This window comes from Macaca mulatta, chromosome 11, assembly GCF_049350105.2.
Source record: "Macaca mulatta isolate MMU2019108-1 chromosome 11, T2T-MMU8v2.0, whole genome shotgun sequence".
NCBI lineage: Eukaryota > Metazoa > Chordata > Mammalia > Primates > Cercopithecidae > Macaca > Macaca mulatta.
This window is the reverse complement of record NC_133416.1, coordinates 958,453-972,278: the sequence shown is the minus strand read 5'-3', so window position 1 is coordinate 972,278 and position 13,826 is coordinate 958,453. Positions and strand designations below refer to the sequence as shown.

The window sequence follows — 13,826 nt, the reverse complement described above, 5'->3', positions numbered from 1 at the left end:
ACGCTGCACCTCAGCATGCGGGACTCGAAGTGGGCAAATCCTCTCCCCAAGCAGGACTCAGTCCCCGTCTCACTAAGACCCCCAGCACAGGGAGCAAGCAAAGGTAGCCAGGGTGGGTCTTCAACAAGTGCAGTTGGAATTTGGGTCTGTCATTGAGAGGGGGGTCCCGGGGGAGCAGGACAGAGAGCAGCCATGACGGCGGGTGGGGCGTGGGGACCCGCCTTAGCCGGCCAGCTGTCCGGAGACCTGGGCTCCCTGTCCAGCCTCAGCCTTTTCCTCTGGGTTAATTGTAATCGTTTTTTTCCTCTTGGTTCTTTAGGGTGTTTTACATAGACAATCAGACTGTCTGGAAATAACGACAGTTTTATTTCTCCTATCATGACTCTTTTTCTTTTTCTTGTCTTCCTTCATTTGGTAACTAGAAGTGGTGGCAGCAGCATCCTTGCTTCCTTTCTGGTTTTGACAGGAACCCTAACATTTCATTAGTGTGACGGCTGCTTTTTTTTTTTTTTTTTTTTTTTGAGAGACAGTTTCATTCTGTCACCCGGGCTGGAGTGCAACTGCGTGATCTCAGCCCACTACAAACTCTGCCTCCCGGGTTCAAGCGATTCTCCTGCCTCAGCCTCCCCAGTAGCAGGATTACAGGCATAAGCCACCATGCCTGGTTAATTTTTGTGTTTTTAGTAGAGACGGGATTTCACCACGTTGGCCAGGCTGGTCTCAGGCTCCTGACCTCAAGTGATCCACTCACCTCAGCCTCCCAAAGTGCTGGGATTACAGGTGTGGGCCACCATGCCTGGCCGGCTGATGACTTTTGATAGATACCATTTACTTAGGCTATGAGGTTTTCCTCTGTTCCAAGTTCTGTAGGTTTTTTTCAAATCAATAGTAAGGGTTGAATTTTATGGATTGCTTTTTCTTCATCTATTGAGATGATCATATTGTTTTTCTCCTTTGTTACTGTAACGCAGTATTATATTTTTCTAGTACTTAATCATCTTTTCATTCCTGGGGCAAACCCTACTTGGTTATGGCATATCTTTTTTTGTCATTCAATACTGGGTTTGGTAGGCTAATATTGTGTTTAGAATTTCTGAATTTATGCCCATAGCAAGATTGGTTGGTAGTCTTGTCTCATGTCGTCCTTGTCTGCTTTAGTTTTTGTTTTTAAGATTACACTAGGCTCATGAAAAGGAGTTTGCAGATGTTCTTTCTCTTTCTCTTTTCTGAAAGAGTTAATAGGCTGTTGGGATTATCTGTTCCTTGAAGTGTACTAGATTTTGTAAATCGTCTGGCCTGGTGTTGTATGATTTTTCTGGGGGGTGGGGGGTGGGCAGTGGTGAATACTTTCCTTCTTTTTTATTTTTTTTTGAGACAGAGTCTCATTCTGTCGCCCAGGCTGGAGTGACGTTAATTTTTTGTATTTTTGGTAGAGACGAGGGTTCACGATGTTGCTCAGGCTGGTCTCGAACCCCTGAACTCAAGTGATCTGCCCACCTCCACCTCCCAAAGTGCTGGGATTACAGGCTTGAACCACCATACCTGGCCCTCTCTTTTTTTTTTTTTTTTTGAAAAAGGGTCTCGCTGTATTGCCCAGGTTGGAGTTCAGTGGTGCAGTCCTGGTTCACTGCAGCCTCAACCTCCTGGGCTCAAGTGATCTTCCCACTTCAGCCTTCCAGTGGCTGGGACTACAGTTGCATACCACCATGCCTGGGTTATTTTTAAAATCTGTGTATAGAGGGGGTCTCACTATGTTGCCCAGGCTGGTCTTGAACTCCTGGCTTCAAGTGATCCTCCTGCCTTGGCCTCCCGAACTGCTGAGATTCCTGGCCCTAAGGCTTGTAATTACCTATTCCACTTTAATTTAATGGTTATACATCCCAAATTTTCTGTTTGTTCTTGAGCAAGATTTGGTAAGATATTTTTCTAGGACAGCGTTCATCTTGTGGAGGGTTTCAAAATTCTTGCCATAGGTTTATAGTTGATTTGAAGTATTTTATTTTGAAAATCTCTGCAGCATTCATAGTTATGTTCTCTTTGTTGGTCCTCAGGTTATTTATTTGTGCCGTCTCTCTTTTTCGTGATCAGTCTTATCAGAGGTTTGTCAACTTTATTAGTCATTTCTCAGAACTAACTTTTGGTTTTGTTCGTATTTTCTATTGTATATCTATTTTCTATTTTGTTACTTCTGCGTTTGCCTTTATTATGTCTTTCCTTTGGGCTTTTTCTGTTCTTCTTTTTGAACCTCTTAAGTGAAGTCGTCCCGTTAGCCATAGAAGCATGACTGGCCTGTGACTCAGCCTGCAGGCCTGGCACTGCAGGCTCCGTGACTCCCTGGCCTTCCATTCCCTCTGAGGACTCAGGGAGGGAGGTTGGTGCCTAGCCCGGATGTCTCAGAAGGAAAGGGGATTCGGGTTTCTTGAGGAAAGGAGGGCAAGGCGGGTCTGTCTAGGCAGTTGGAAACGTGGGAGTCACAGCCCGGTCGTCTTCCCAGCGGCCGGTTCCCACAGTTTTCCCAGAGCCAGGCTTGAGATCACTTAATCCTTAGGGTCATGGGAGCAGGAAGTGCTGAGGTGCTAGGGGCCGGCTGGTGGGTGAGGCGGCCTGGTTCCCCAGGGAGGGAACCCATGCAGACCTGCAGGGGCATGGGAGGGAGGGCGCAGGGGAGGAGAGCGCTCCCATCCACCCACCCGCTGAGCTCCAGCTCCCTCTCCTCCAGCCCCTCCGGAAGGGAATTCTGGCAGAACCACTTCTGGACCTGTCCCCTCTGCACCCCTCATTCCTGTGCCCTCATTTAACCTCCCTGACTCTGACCTGGGCATGGGTCTATCTTGGGGCCTGGCTGCTGTCCTGGGAAGGGAAGGGGAGCAGATCCGAACTCAGCCTGTGGCTCCAGGCCACCTGGCTCTGGCTGGGCCTCATGTTCTCCTGGAAGGAGCGCCTCCCCTGCCTCCACAGGGTCTGCTGTAGCTCCAAAGGCTCTGCCCTGGACGGAGCGTCCTTCTTGCCTGGGCATCTTCAGACCTTCATCTGTGGCCCTGGTGGCCATGTGGCTCACCCTGAGGAAGGTGAGTGAGGGGACCCGGTGCACAGGGTAGTTGACAGGTTGCAGAGTAGTGAGGAGTCCTGGCAGGAAGCAGCCCTGAGTCCCTGAGGGGCAGAGCTCAGGAGCCAAAGCCAGCACCCCAGAGCTGCTGTCCATGAGTGACCTGAGAGCAGTGGCACTAGGAGGGCCACACCTCCAGCCTGCTGCCCCCTGCTCTAAGCCACCTCCCGTCAAAATGCCTTCCTTGCAGGTATCTCCATGAAGACACCATGGGGCGGTTGGCAGGTTCATTTCAGCCTGGAGTCAGCACATGTGATTGACGGTGACTCCCAGAAAGCAATGATCAATTGGCCACATCTATTGGAGCTGGGGTGGGAGGAGGCGTGCCAAGGGCCACAGCCATGTAGCATCAACCCCTTGAAGGAGAAATCAATCTCTCTTCAGTTCTGTGGGGTTCACGGTGAGATGTGAAAGGCTGTTACCCCTGGACTCCCTGGGACTGCTGGGCAATAGGCCATGGAGTCCATTCCATTATTTAAAAATGGCAAGCCTAGGCCGAGGTGGGTGGATACCTTGAGGCCAGGAGTTCGAGACCAGCCTGGGCAACATAGTGAGACTCCGTCTCTACCAAAACATACAAAAATTAGCCAGGCATAGTGGTGCGCGCCTGTAGTCTCAGTTTACTCACGAGACAGAAGTGACAGGATCCCTTGAGCCCAGGAGTTCAAGACTAACCTGGGCAATAGAGATCTCCCATCTTTATTTTTTTATTTTATTATTTTGAGACAGAGTCTCGCTCTGTCGCCCAGGCTGGAGTGCAGTGTCATGATTTCAGTTCACTGCAACCTTCGCCTCCCGGATTCAAGCGATTCTCGTGCCTCAGCCTCCTGAGTAGCTGTGATTATAGGCTCACGCCACCATGCCTGGATAATTTTTGTATTTTTAGTAGAGACGGGGTTTTACTGTGTTGGCTAGGCTGGAGAGAGACCCCCATCTCTACAAAAATAATAATAACAGTAACGTAAAAATCAGCAGGGCATGGTGGCACGCACCTGTAGTCTAGGCTACTTGGGAGGCTGAGGCGGGCAGGGTCCTTTCAGCCCAGGAGTTGCAGGCTGCAGTGAGCTGTGATCGTACCAGTGCACTCCAGCCTGGACGACAGACCAAGGCCCCTTCTTTGAAACATAAATACAGGAAAAATTTAAAAATGGGAAACCTGAGCCCTCTTGGTTTGAGGCGACAGAGGAGGAGGTGGACAGCAGGCTGCCTTGACCTGGAGTGTGCTGCTCCCCATCCATACACAGGGTCGCACAAGCACGTGCTTGCTCTGGGCAGCAGCTGCCTCGGCTCAGGGGAGCTTGACTTCACTGTTGCTGGTGTGTGCTTTCTGTGGTCTACTTTGGTGGCCTGGTCTTCCTGCGGTGACGGCTGCTCACATGGCCTTAGCTCTGTCCCACCCCTGGCCTCATCCTTGCCCGGCTGGAGCGCCTGACGGCCCACTGTCAAGCACTTCTTCTCCTGGTCTGTGACTATGGTGACCGTCTGCCCTGGATTTGCTAGAAGACCAATTTTGCTTTCCTCAGTAAAGATGTTTTGAAATTCGTGTTTACACTTTCATAAGATTTTTTCATGTAAGTAAATGCATATATCAGGAAACCATTTTTTGACAAATTGTGGTCATTTGACCTGAAGTGATGGTCTCTGAACTGTTCACCTGCCCTCAGACCGGACCTTGACCTTGTTGAATTCTCCTCCTTGGAGAGGCCTTCCTTGAATATTTACCCTAAAACAGGCTCTCCCCATCACTCCAGTTGGGTCACCATCCTCTATGTGAAGGCAGCTGCTCCATTTCTTGTTGATGGCACCGCCCAGTGTGAACCTTCCCTGTCCCCTTCACTGCATAGCCCCCAGCACCTAGAACAGTGCTCAGCAGGTGGTCACAAACTTATCGTTCAGTTCATCCCGATTTCCAGCACGAGCTCTGGGCCACTGCTCTCAGCCAGAAACCAGTACGTCCCGGGACCCCTTACTAGGAGCATTCTAAGTCAATGACTGATGAGTCTGACATTCTCCCATCTGCAAAGGGTCATTATGGAGGGAGATGCACGGACCGTAGCTCTCCATCCCTACGGCAGATGGGCACAGAGGGGCCTGGACCACCAGACGGGCCCTGTCAGAACAGGATGGTCTTCCTCTCACCGGAGGGACAAGTATTCATCCTAGATGAGCTGAGGGAACCGAGATTTGGAGAATGGTGCCATAGGCCTGCATCCAGCACAGAGAGCAGCAGGGCCGTCTTGGCCCTTGGCTCTCTCCCAGGCCCGGGCTGAGCTGGTTCCCCGCAGAGTGCTCTCAAGGGGTCAGTCCTCAGCTTCTCAGGTCAGAGATTTCCCAGGATGGGACAGGTCATAGCTGGCTTCCAGCTTACTCTGGAATTTCCCATTTCCTGGGAAGAGGGTGAGGTCAAGCTTCCTTTCCCTTTAGCTGGGAATGACAGGAGCCAGCCTGGGGAAGGTCCTGAAGCTGTTGGGATTTCTAGGTGTTCAGAATTCTGGTCACCAGGAGAGCTGGGTGCCCTCGGGTGTCCTGGGGAAGCCAATTGCTCTCCTCTGATGACTCAGTGTTGCTGGAAGGCGCTCTCCTCTCTCCCCGACCAGGAGAACCACCCATCTCAAGCCCCATGGAGCTGAGCTGAGCATTGCACCTGGCTGTGAGCACCTGGCTGGGCCCCTGCACCTCTCCCAATCCTCATTCCAGCCTTCCCTGCTTCCTCACAGCCACTTGGTTACTGTCACATCCATATCCTTCCCAGAACCTTGGCATCCCTTCTGGCTCCCAGGACCTGGCACACTGTGGGGCTCAGCATATGTTTGCTGAATTGCTCTCTGCGGCTTTGTGCACTGTCCCCGACCGTCTTCCTCCAGTCCTTTCATGGGCCCCATTGCTCCTGTATTTCAGGAAGACTGGACCCCGGGGCTGGACAAACCAGACCCTGCCACTGAAGTCAGGCTTTGGGAGCCGACGTCTGGCATGGCCAGTGGGATGGCCTCCCCCGCACCCTGATAAACCCTCACTCTTCACTGCAGAAAGCCAAGCAGGCCAGAGGTGGTCCTCCTCTGCCCCCCGGAGGTGTACTGACTGCCGTGGGGCCTCCTCCCTCCAAAGCTGCCTTTGGTCTCCACTGTAGCCTGCTTTCTGGACCGGCTGGAAGCTGTGTGTGTGTGTGGTCGGGGAGGTGGAGTGAGGGGTGTATGCATGTGTTAGCGGGGTCAGGCCCACACACACGGTGGTCAGTTTCCTAGCCCTATCCCCAGCTCTGCCAGTGCCCACCCATAGGAAGACTTACCTTATCTTCCCACACCCAAGTCTCCTTTATGGAAGACGGGGGTTCCTAACCATGGGACATGAGTGCATTGCCCTGGGGTAAAGGAATAGTACTGCTGTGGCCAGGGGAGAGCAGCCTGAGAGGCTGAGGGCATCCGTGTCCTTCTCAAATCCTCCCCGAAGAGATGCTCTGATTTAAGGCGGGCCCTCCCTGCTGGGAGAGCAAAAGAAGCTGCACCGACACAGTTTGCTCAAGTGACATCTTTCAATATAATCTCTAAAACTCTATGAATTGAACAGATAAAATACCTCTGGGCTATTTTGTTACAAAATATTTGCCATTTGGATTAGTTGCTGGGTGGAGCCACCCTGCCTTTCCCTAGAGAGGTTTCTCTCTTATGGGCGACGGGTGTGTGGGGAGAGGGTGCAGCAGGAGGGACGTACAGCAGACACAGGGACGGACAGATAGATGGTCATCAGGGAAGCCTAGTGGGTACAGAGACTCCTGGCGGGCCGTGGGGACCGGTGGCGCAGGGGCCCGAAGACGCAGGGCTGATCAGTGTGTGCTGGATCGAGACACCCGTGGAGACAGGCAGGCAGGCTTCCAGGACAAGCTGTCAGCAGGGCTTGCTAGAGACCTAGGAGTGGGATTTCCCCAAAAGTGGGTGGAAAACTAGTTTCATCTCCCATTCCAGGCTCTGGAGTTGGGGCCAAATGGATCAAATCAGGAGAGGGACCCAGATTTCCCAAAGGTCTGGAGTGGATAGAGTGGGGCCATCTTTGGGTGATTGAGTCTGGGGCTCAGTCAGCACTCTACTGTCCCTGCAACCTTGGGAGAGCAGGAAGGCCTAAGAGCACCCCCACTGGTCCTCTGGGGGGCTGGAGGCCCTGCTCTGTCTGCTGCCCTCGGGAGGGAGCAGGAGGCTTTTCCCAGGTCCCCGAGGTCTAGGCTCTGGGGACAGCGACGGGGACGGAGAGGAGGCCCAACCTTGGCCTGGGGACTGAGCAGGGAAGGGTTACAGATGTTGGGCACTTGCTTCCCCTGACAGTGAGGAGGGCAGCTGTGTCCTGCCCCAGGCCCTCAGGGGTTGAATGCCCCTCCCAGCTCTGGACTGGCTCCATGGGAAGCTGACCCCAGGCCGGGCTGCTTCCTGGAGACTCCCTGTGCTGCCAGTGGGGCCCAGGGCAGCCACTGCACCAACCCAAGGGGTGGGCCTCTGCCCTGGGCAGGGGCCCTGAGAGTCCAGTTTCTCAGATGGAGGCCCACATGCGCGCCAGCCCTGACTTTTGCTGGTTCCAATTTGGAAGATCTGGGCTTCAGCTGAGGTGGGAGGGAGGGCCTGGGGTTACTGTGCCCCTCAACAGGGGAGAGGGTACTTTGTAAGCTTGAAGAGCTATGTGAGCAGGGGACAGGGTCCTGCCTGTCGTGCTAGGGCTGTCTGGGACAGTGTCCCCGGCCCCCACCCCCTAAGTATATTTAGCTCATAGTTCCTATTCCCCCATACCTAGCACTCCTGCCTCTTAGTCATCGTTTTCATTTTATTTTCAGCTTCCCTCATTTTAAGATTCCTCCACTCCCATCCCCAGGACTCCTCCCAAGTCCCTGACACCTCCTGTCCAGGCCTTCACTTTAAGGGCGATCCCTGCCTTGGCTAAGGGCATCAGAGGTGTCTGAATTTGTGCACCCCATCTGTTGTCTGCTCCACTCTGAAATGCAATGGCTGGAGCATCTGTTACCGAAAACAGAGGAGGGCCACGGCAGCAAGGACACGGAGGGGCAGACAGGCTGGCAGCCACAGGGGAGAGGGCAAATTGGCTGCAAGTTACGGAAACTGGGCCGACAAAGACAGGGCCAGAAATAGACTCACTGGGTGATATCACAGTGACGTCTGAGTGACCACACACACACATACACACACACACGAAATGAAACTAGGTCATCTGGAACCTCTGAGAGCCGGGAATGATCCTTGCTTCCTACCTGGCCTAGCTACTGCAGGTGGGGCAGGGCAGGGGAAGGGTGGGGAGATTCAAGTCCATGTCACACTTGACTCATGTTCACTTCCTCTCCCAGGAGGCCTTAACCACAGGCTCCAAGTGTGGGGGGACCTGCACACAGGACAGCAATGAGCTGCTGGCACGGAACTGGAGCCTGGCCAGGCTTGGGACAGACATGTCCTGATAGGGCCTGACTGGGCAGGCCATGGTACGGCTCCTATAGTCTCTGGGGTGGCTGCCTTTCATCTTCCCCAGGCTTGAGCTCGTGGGGCCACCTAAGGCTGGCTATCCCATCTTGCTGGGCCCTGGGAGGTCAGTGAGCCACGCTTGGGCCTCCTTTGCAATTTTGAGGGTCCAGGGACTCTTGGGCACCCCTGCTGGAAGGGGAGGTCTAGAACCTTCTAGGAGGGGGAAATATTTAAAGGCTGAGGGGTGCAGGGGAAATGCATATGTCTCTGGAGCCCATTTTTCTTGCTTACCTCTGCACCCAAGTCCCTCCTGGAGGCCACAGACTCACACAAGAGGGAGCCCTGCCTCGCGCCGAGCCCCATCTCTGCTGGGCAGATCACTGCCCCGTCTCCACTTCCGCTTGCACAACGGAAGGAACGGCCTGGTTCTCATGCATGTTTACGTGCACATGCCTGTGCGCACACGGCACTGGCTGGGTATTAGCTGGGGCTGGGGAACTAAGAAACTCTTTAAAAAGGTGCATTTTGCAGATCCATGACCTCACAATCCTATGACCCTGCTGAACTGACCCGCAGAGCGCTAGTGCTCCTCTTCCTGCCTCCCTTTCTCCAAGCTTTTCTGGAGTCTGGGCAGCTCCTGAGGAAGCAGAGGCCCCGGGAGGAGGGGAAGGACATGGTCAGGGCAGCCAACGTCCCTGGGGACCAAGGAGTAGCCTCCTGAGAGCGCCAGGCTTGGGGGTGGGGGCAGCAGAAAAAGCCCCCACCCTCACTTCTCCCACCTGTCCCTCCAGGGAGCGGGACCAACCCTCCTCCCCTCAGCACAGCCACGGAGGCACTAGTTCTGGGCTGCGAGCCAGCCACCTTCAGTCTAGTGCTCCACTGCCGGCCGGCCCAGCCTCATGCTGCTGCCCCATGGCCCGAGGCCCCCAGGCACTAACAGACTCAAAGCCTGCAAGCTAGTTAGAGCCTCAGCTCCAGTTTCTTCAGTCCATGGTCCAGGGGGAACGTGGTGGCCAGGGGAAGAGGAGGCCTCGCCGGGTCTGGCTGCGTAGGGCCCCAGGAGAGCGAGGTGTGTCTTCAGAACTAGAGTCGGGGTGCAGCTGAGAAAGGGAAGGATGTTGGATGAGGCAAACCCAGGTGCCAGGATTGGGATTCTCTTCCCAAAATGATGGTGATCAGTGACCAGGAACGCATCGTGCCAGGGTGTGGGGAGCAGTGGAGGGGCAGCCCAGGCCCCCCAGTGGCCAGCCCTCCCGGGGCAGGAGGGGAGTGGGGCAGAGTCTACACCAGGCTCCTTGAGCCACTGGAGTAGCGGCGCCGGTGCAGCAGGGAGCCTGGTGGACAGAACTGGTGAGGGTGGTTGTAGGGGGGCGGGGGCGGGGGCAGCGGCGGCTGGTGGATGACCTTGACCGGAGAGCCGGGGCCGCCCAGGGGTGTGGAGCCGCAGGAGTCTGAGGAGGACGAGGTGTAGCAGGAGAGAGCCTGGCTCAGCAGGGGCTCCATGCGGGCCAGGCAGGGCTTGTCCAGGACAATGACCTTGACAATTTGCTGGCACTGCACCAGGGTGCCCGGGGGTGTGGGTGGCGGCGGCGGCAGCGGCGGGGGCTGCTGTCTCAGGGGGCTAGGCGGCAGGTCTGGCGGCGGCACCGGCGCTCCCCTCTCGGCCCCCAGCCCGGAGTTGTGCTGGGACGTTTGAAGCCTGTTGTGAATTGACACCTAGTTTAGAAACAGCCAGAGAAGCATGAAATGTTACAAGACTAATTCCCAGCTGTGAGGACAGGCTGCCCTGAGCTTCCCCTGGCCTCCCTCCCACTCTCAGCCCTCACTCTGACCCTCTCTCCATCTCTCTACCCGCAAGAAGACTGGGTTCTGACTCTGGCTTTTGCCCAGGAGGGAGAGAGGAGTCGAGAGGCTGGCATGTCCTGCCACTGACTGTGAGCGGCGTCGCACTGTGGCCTCAGTCTCTCCATCTGTAAGACGGGCTCTGCATTCCTCTGCCGCCTGACTTCACGGAGCTGTTGGGTGTCCCTAGGCCATGGGAAAACTCCTCCTCACCTCCTTTTCCACCACACTCTGAGCTTGAAAGCAGGGGCCATAGTCTTTGCCCCTCCCCACCTCCTAGGAGTGTGTTGAGGCAAAGGAGGGCAGACCCAGGGACAGGGCCAAGCATTTTTGAGCCTTTCGTGTTTCTCTGTTCCCTCCAGCCCTGTTACAGAGAAAGAATCACTGGTACCGTTGACGTCATAGAGGCTTAAACCCCAGAATGCCACAGGGTGATCTGGACCTACCTGTCCTCCCAGACTCCCCAAGGCCGTGACCCTGCATTCGAGAGCAGCCCAAACAGCCGAGGCAGAGTCAGCTCCCCAGCTGTCATTCTGGCCCAAGCCGGGTCCTGGTTAACTTGCCTGGCTGCAGGAGGGGATCCCCAGAGAGGGCTCCAACCTTGATCCCCAAGGCGGGGCATGAGCCTCCGCCCTCAGACATGGAGGTCACTGTGAACTAGCCTGGCCTCCCCTTGCTAGCAGCGGGAGGTGGAGGAGATGGGTGGAAGGGAGGCTAGAGGATTCTGGAAGGAGAAGGATTTAACTCCTCACACCGTTCCACCCCCAAGCTCCCCTGCCCATCGCTATGACACCCCACAATCCCCTCCAAACACCTGGGTCCTCTGGGGGAGGCTGGGACCCTCCTCCTCTCTGAGGATCTTCCTATTGGGCTGAGGATCTTCCTATTGGGCTGCCATCTGTCCTCGGGCAGCACCACCTGGGGCCGCTGCTCAGCGCGCCGAGGGGGAGACGGAAGCTGCAGGGGAGGTACCTCATCCCAGGCCTAGACCCAGCTGGCCCAGCCCAAAACGACCCCGGAACCCTAAACCAGCATTTCCTCACCCTGTGTTTTGGCTGCAGGTGCAGTTCAGGGACACCCGTTCCCGGACCTGTGTACTCCCAGCGGGCAACTTCCCTCCTGAGGCTCCCCAGGCCTTTGTCTGCCCCTCAATATTCACGAGCCCAACTGCCACACTCGGCATGTCGCAGGCTTTATTCTTCCTTCTCAGCCTCCAACCTCAGCACATTTTCCAGGCCTGAGGTCCTCCCCCTAAACAAACCAAGGTTCCCTGAGCCCCTCACTGTCCTTCCAAGACACGGCAGGTACAGAGCATGGCTGGGGCCCACCTGCCTCTGGGGATCCCTCCAGGGTCCTCACTCAGGCAGAAGCCGCTGGGGGGCACGCGCTCCTCCCCCTCCTGCTTGTGTTCTGAATTCCTCCCCAGGAGACACGGGGCCTGAGACAGCCAGGACAGGCTGTGCTCATCTGCCTCCCTCCACCTGGACGTGGCAGCAGCCCTCCCCAGCCGAATGTCTGGCTGTCCCAGTCCAGATCCCCTGAGCAGTCCTTCTTCTCCCTGAGGCTCCCCACGCAGCGCCCGCTCTGGGCCACAGCCTGCGCCTCCCGTTTACCTCCCCTGCTCTGGTCCCTCCACTGCACCCCCGGCCCCATCCCAGTCTGGATCCTTTCTCTTTAGTGGTCAGTGAGTGTAAAGCAGGAAGTGACAGCAAAATGTCCTCTCCTCTGACCCCCTTCTCACCTCCCTGCTCATGAAAGAATGAATGTGGGGAAGGGGGAGACAGAGGATGGAACATGGGCAGCAGGTCAGAACAGCTCAGAGAAGATGGAGAAGCACCTGCCAGAGGGGCTTGGCCAGCAACGGCAGAGAGAGGGCAGAGGAGAGAGAGCTTGGGGTCCAGCTGAGGCCATGGGAGGCGAGGCTGCCCTCTGCGCAGGAGAGCAGAGGCTGGCGGGGCCCTGGAGCTAGCTGAGGGTGGCAGCCTTGCAGATAGCCATATGCCATTAGGCAGGGCAGAAGGGAGGAGAGCGTGGGGTTGGTTGTCCTCCCTGGGTAGCTCAGGCTAGGGCAGGGCAGGGCTGGCAGAACAGAACAGAGGGCTGGGCACGGGTGTGCTTATCTGCAAGGCTCAAGAACGGGCAGCTGCGGAGGATGGGGAGTGGAGGGGGCGGGGAATAGAATACCCACCCTGGGGGCTTGTCAGCTGCTGGGGCAGGAAGCTCCTCCTTGTAAAGGTGCCTCCTCCAGACACGGGTGTGTGGGGGGTGGAGGGCCGTGGGAGAGAGAGAAGACACTGAGCTCCCCTGGGGTGTCCTGCTTCTTCCCAGGGCTTAGTCAGACTGGTGGGTAGGGCACCTTAATAAGACACCTAATGGGGCTCCCTCCGGCTCGAAGTAGGGGCTGGGAAGGGAGGTGACTATATGAGCAGCTGGTGGCTCCGGGAGGCCTGGCAGGAAAGGAGTGGAGCTGGGACTCACTGGGGTGCAGGAGGACCCAGTGGGAGAGGGCTGGGACTCACGAGGCTTGTAGGGGCATCTGCACGCTCCTCCCATAGGTGGCACTGTGGGGGTTTGGCAGGGACCAGCTGCTGCTGGGTCTTCTGCAGTCCCTCGCTATGTGACGTGGAGATGGGCAGCCTCCCCTCCACCACAGACAGTCTTCAGGTTTATCGCTCTTACCCCAGGAAAGCCCCCAAGACAGCCCCACCCTACTCTGTCTCATTTTCTTTTGCACACATCCCCACGCCATGGCCAGCTTTCCAGATGGACCAGCTGTTCCAGGGAGGAGCCCCCCTCCCTCCGGCCCCCAAGTCTCAGTTCTCCAACCTGGCCCCAGGTGTCCAAGAGGGCAGGGTCTGCCCCAGAGGTGATCGTTTGGGGCCTGGCCTGAGGGGTGACTCTCCGGGGGAGCCCAGGCTCCCCGCTATGGAGGGTGGGAGGACTTGGGGAAGGGGATGTGAGGTTCTCTGATACAGCAAGTACTGGGGGAGCAGTGAGCAGTGAGCATTTCCTGGGGAGGTGGATTTGGGGGCACACAGGAAGGATGGCCCTAGGGTGTCATGAGCTCCGTCTCCACTGTGTTAGTCTGGGAGCTCAGCCTCGGAGGGCAGCAGGCTGGGGAAAGGGGAGAAAGAGCTCGAGGCTTAATTAGGTGCTGGAACAGTGGCATTACCCATGCTAGCAGTAACTTTTAATTGTATCTCTTGAAATTGGTAAAATGGTGAGTCGGGCTGGGGAGGCATTGATTAATACCTGAGAAGAGAAACAACAGAGACGGTGAGAAGAAGGACAAGGGGGCAGGGAGTCACTCACCTGGGCAACCAGGGCTCCACTTACCTCCACCGTGCTCTCCGCCGGCTTCTCCCTGAGCGCGGCCTCCCTTTTGGCTTTGAATGCAAAGAGCACAGGGCTCATTCTCTACTGGCTGA

The 13,826-nt window shown here is 56.2% G+C and overlaps 1 protein-coding gene across 6 annotated transcripts in view; it reads right to left on the bottom strand.

The window, feature by feature from the left end:
- Positions 1-6,621: 6,621 nt before the first annotated feature.
- IQSEC3 (IQ motif and Sec7 domain ArfGEF 3) overlaps positions 6,622-13,826 on the bottom strand; it is a 118,599-nt gene continuing 111,394 nt past the window's right edge. For 2 of the 6 annotated variants that reach the window (XM_077953240.1, XM_077953242.1), the window contains 3 exons: positions 13,735-13,784; positions 13,571-13,650; positions 6,622-10,272 (listed from right to left, as the gene is read on the bottom strand). In XM_077953240.1, coding sequence (XP_077809366.1) covers positions 13,576-13,650; positions 13,735-13,784 — 125 coding nt within the window. In that variant the 3' untranslated portion in view covers positions 6,622-10,272; positions 13,571-13,575. The remainder of the gene's footprint in view (positions 10,273-13,570; positions 13,651-13,734; positions 13,785-13,826) is intronic. The other 4 variants (XM_077953241.1, XM_077953243.1, XM_015150700.3 and 1 more) reach the window with 3 other exon arrangements.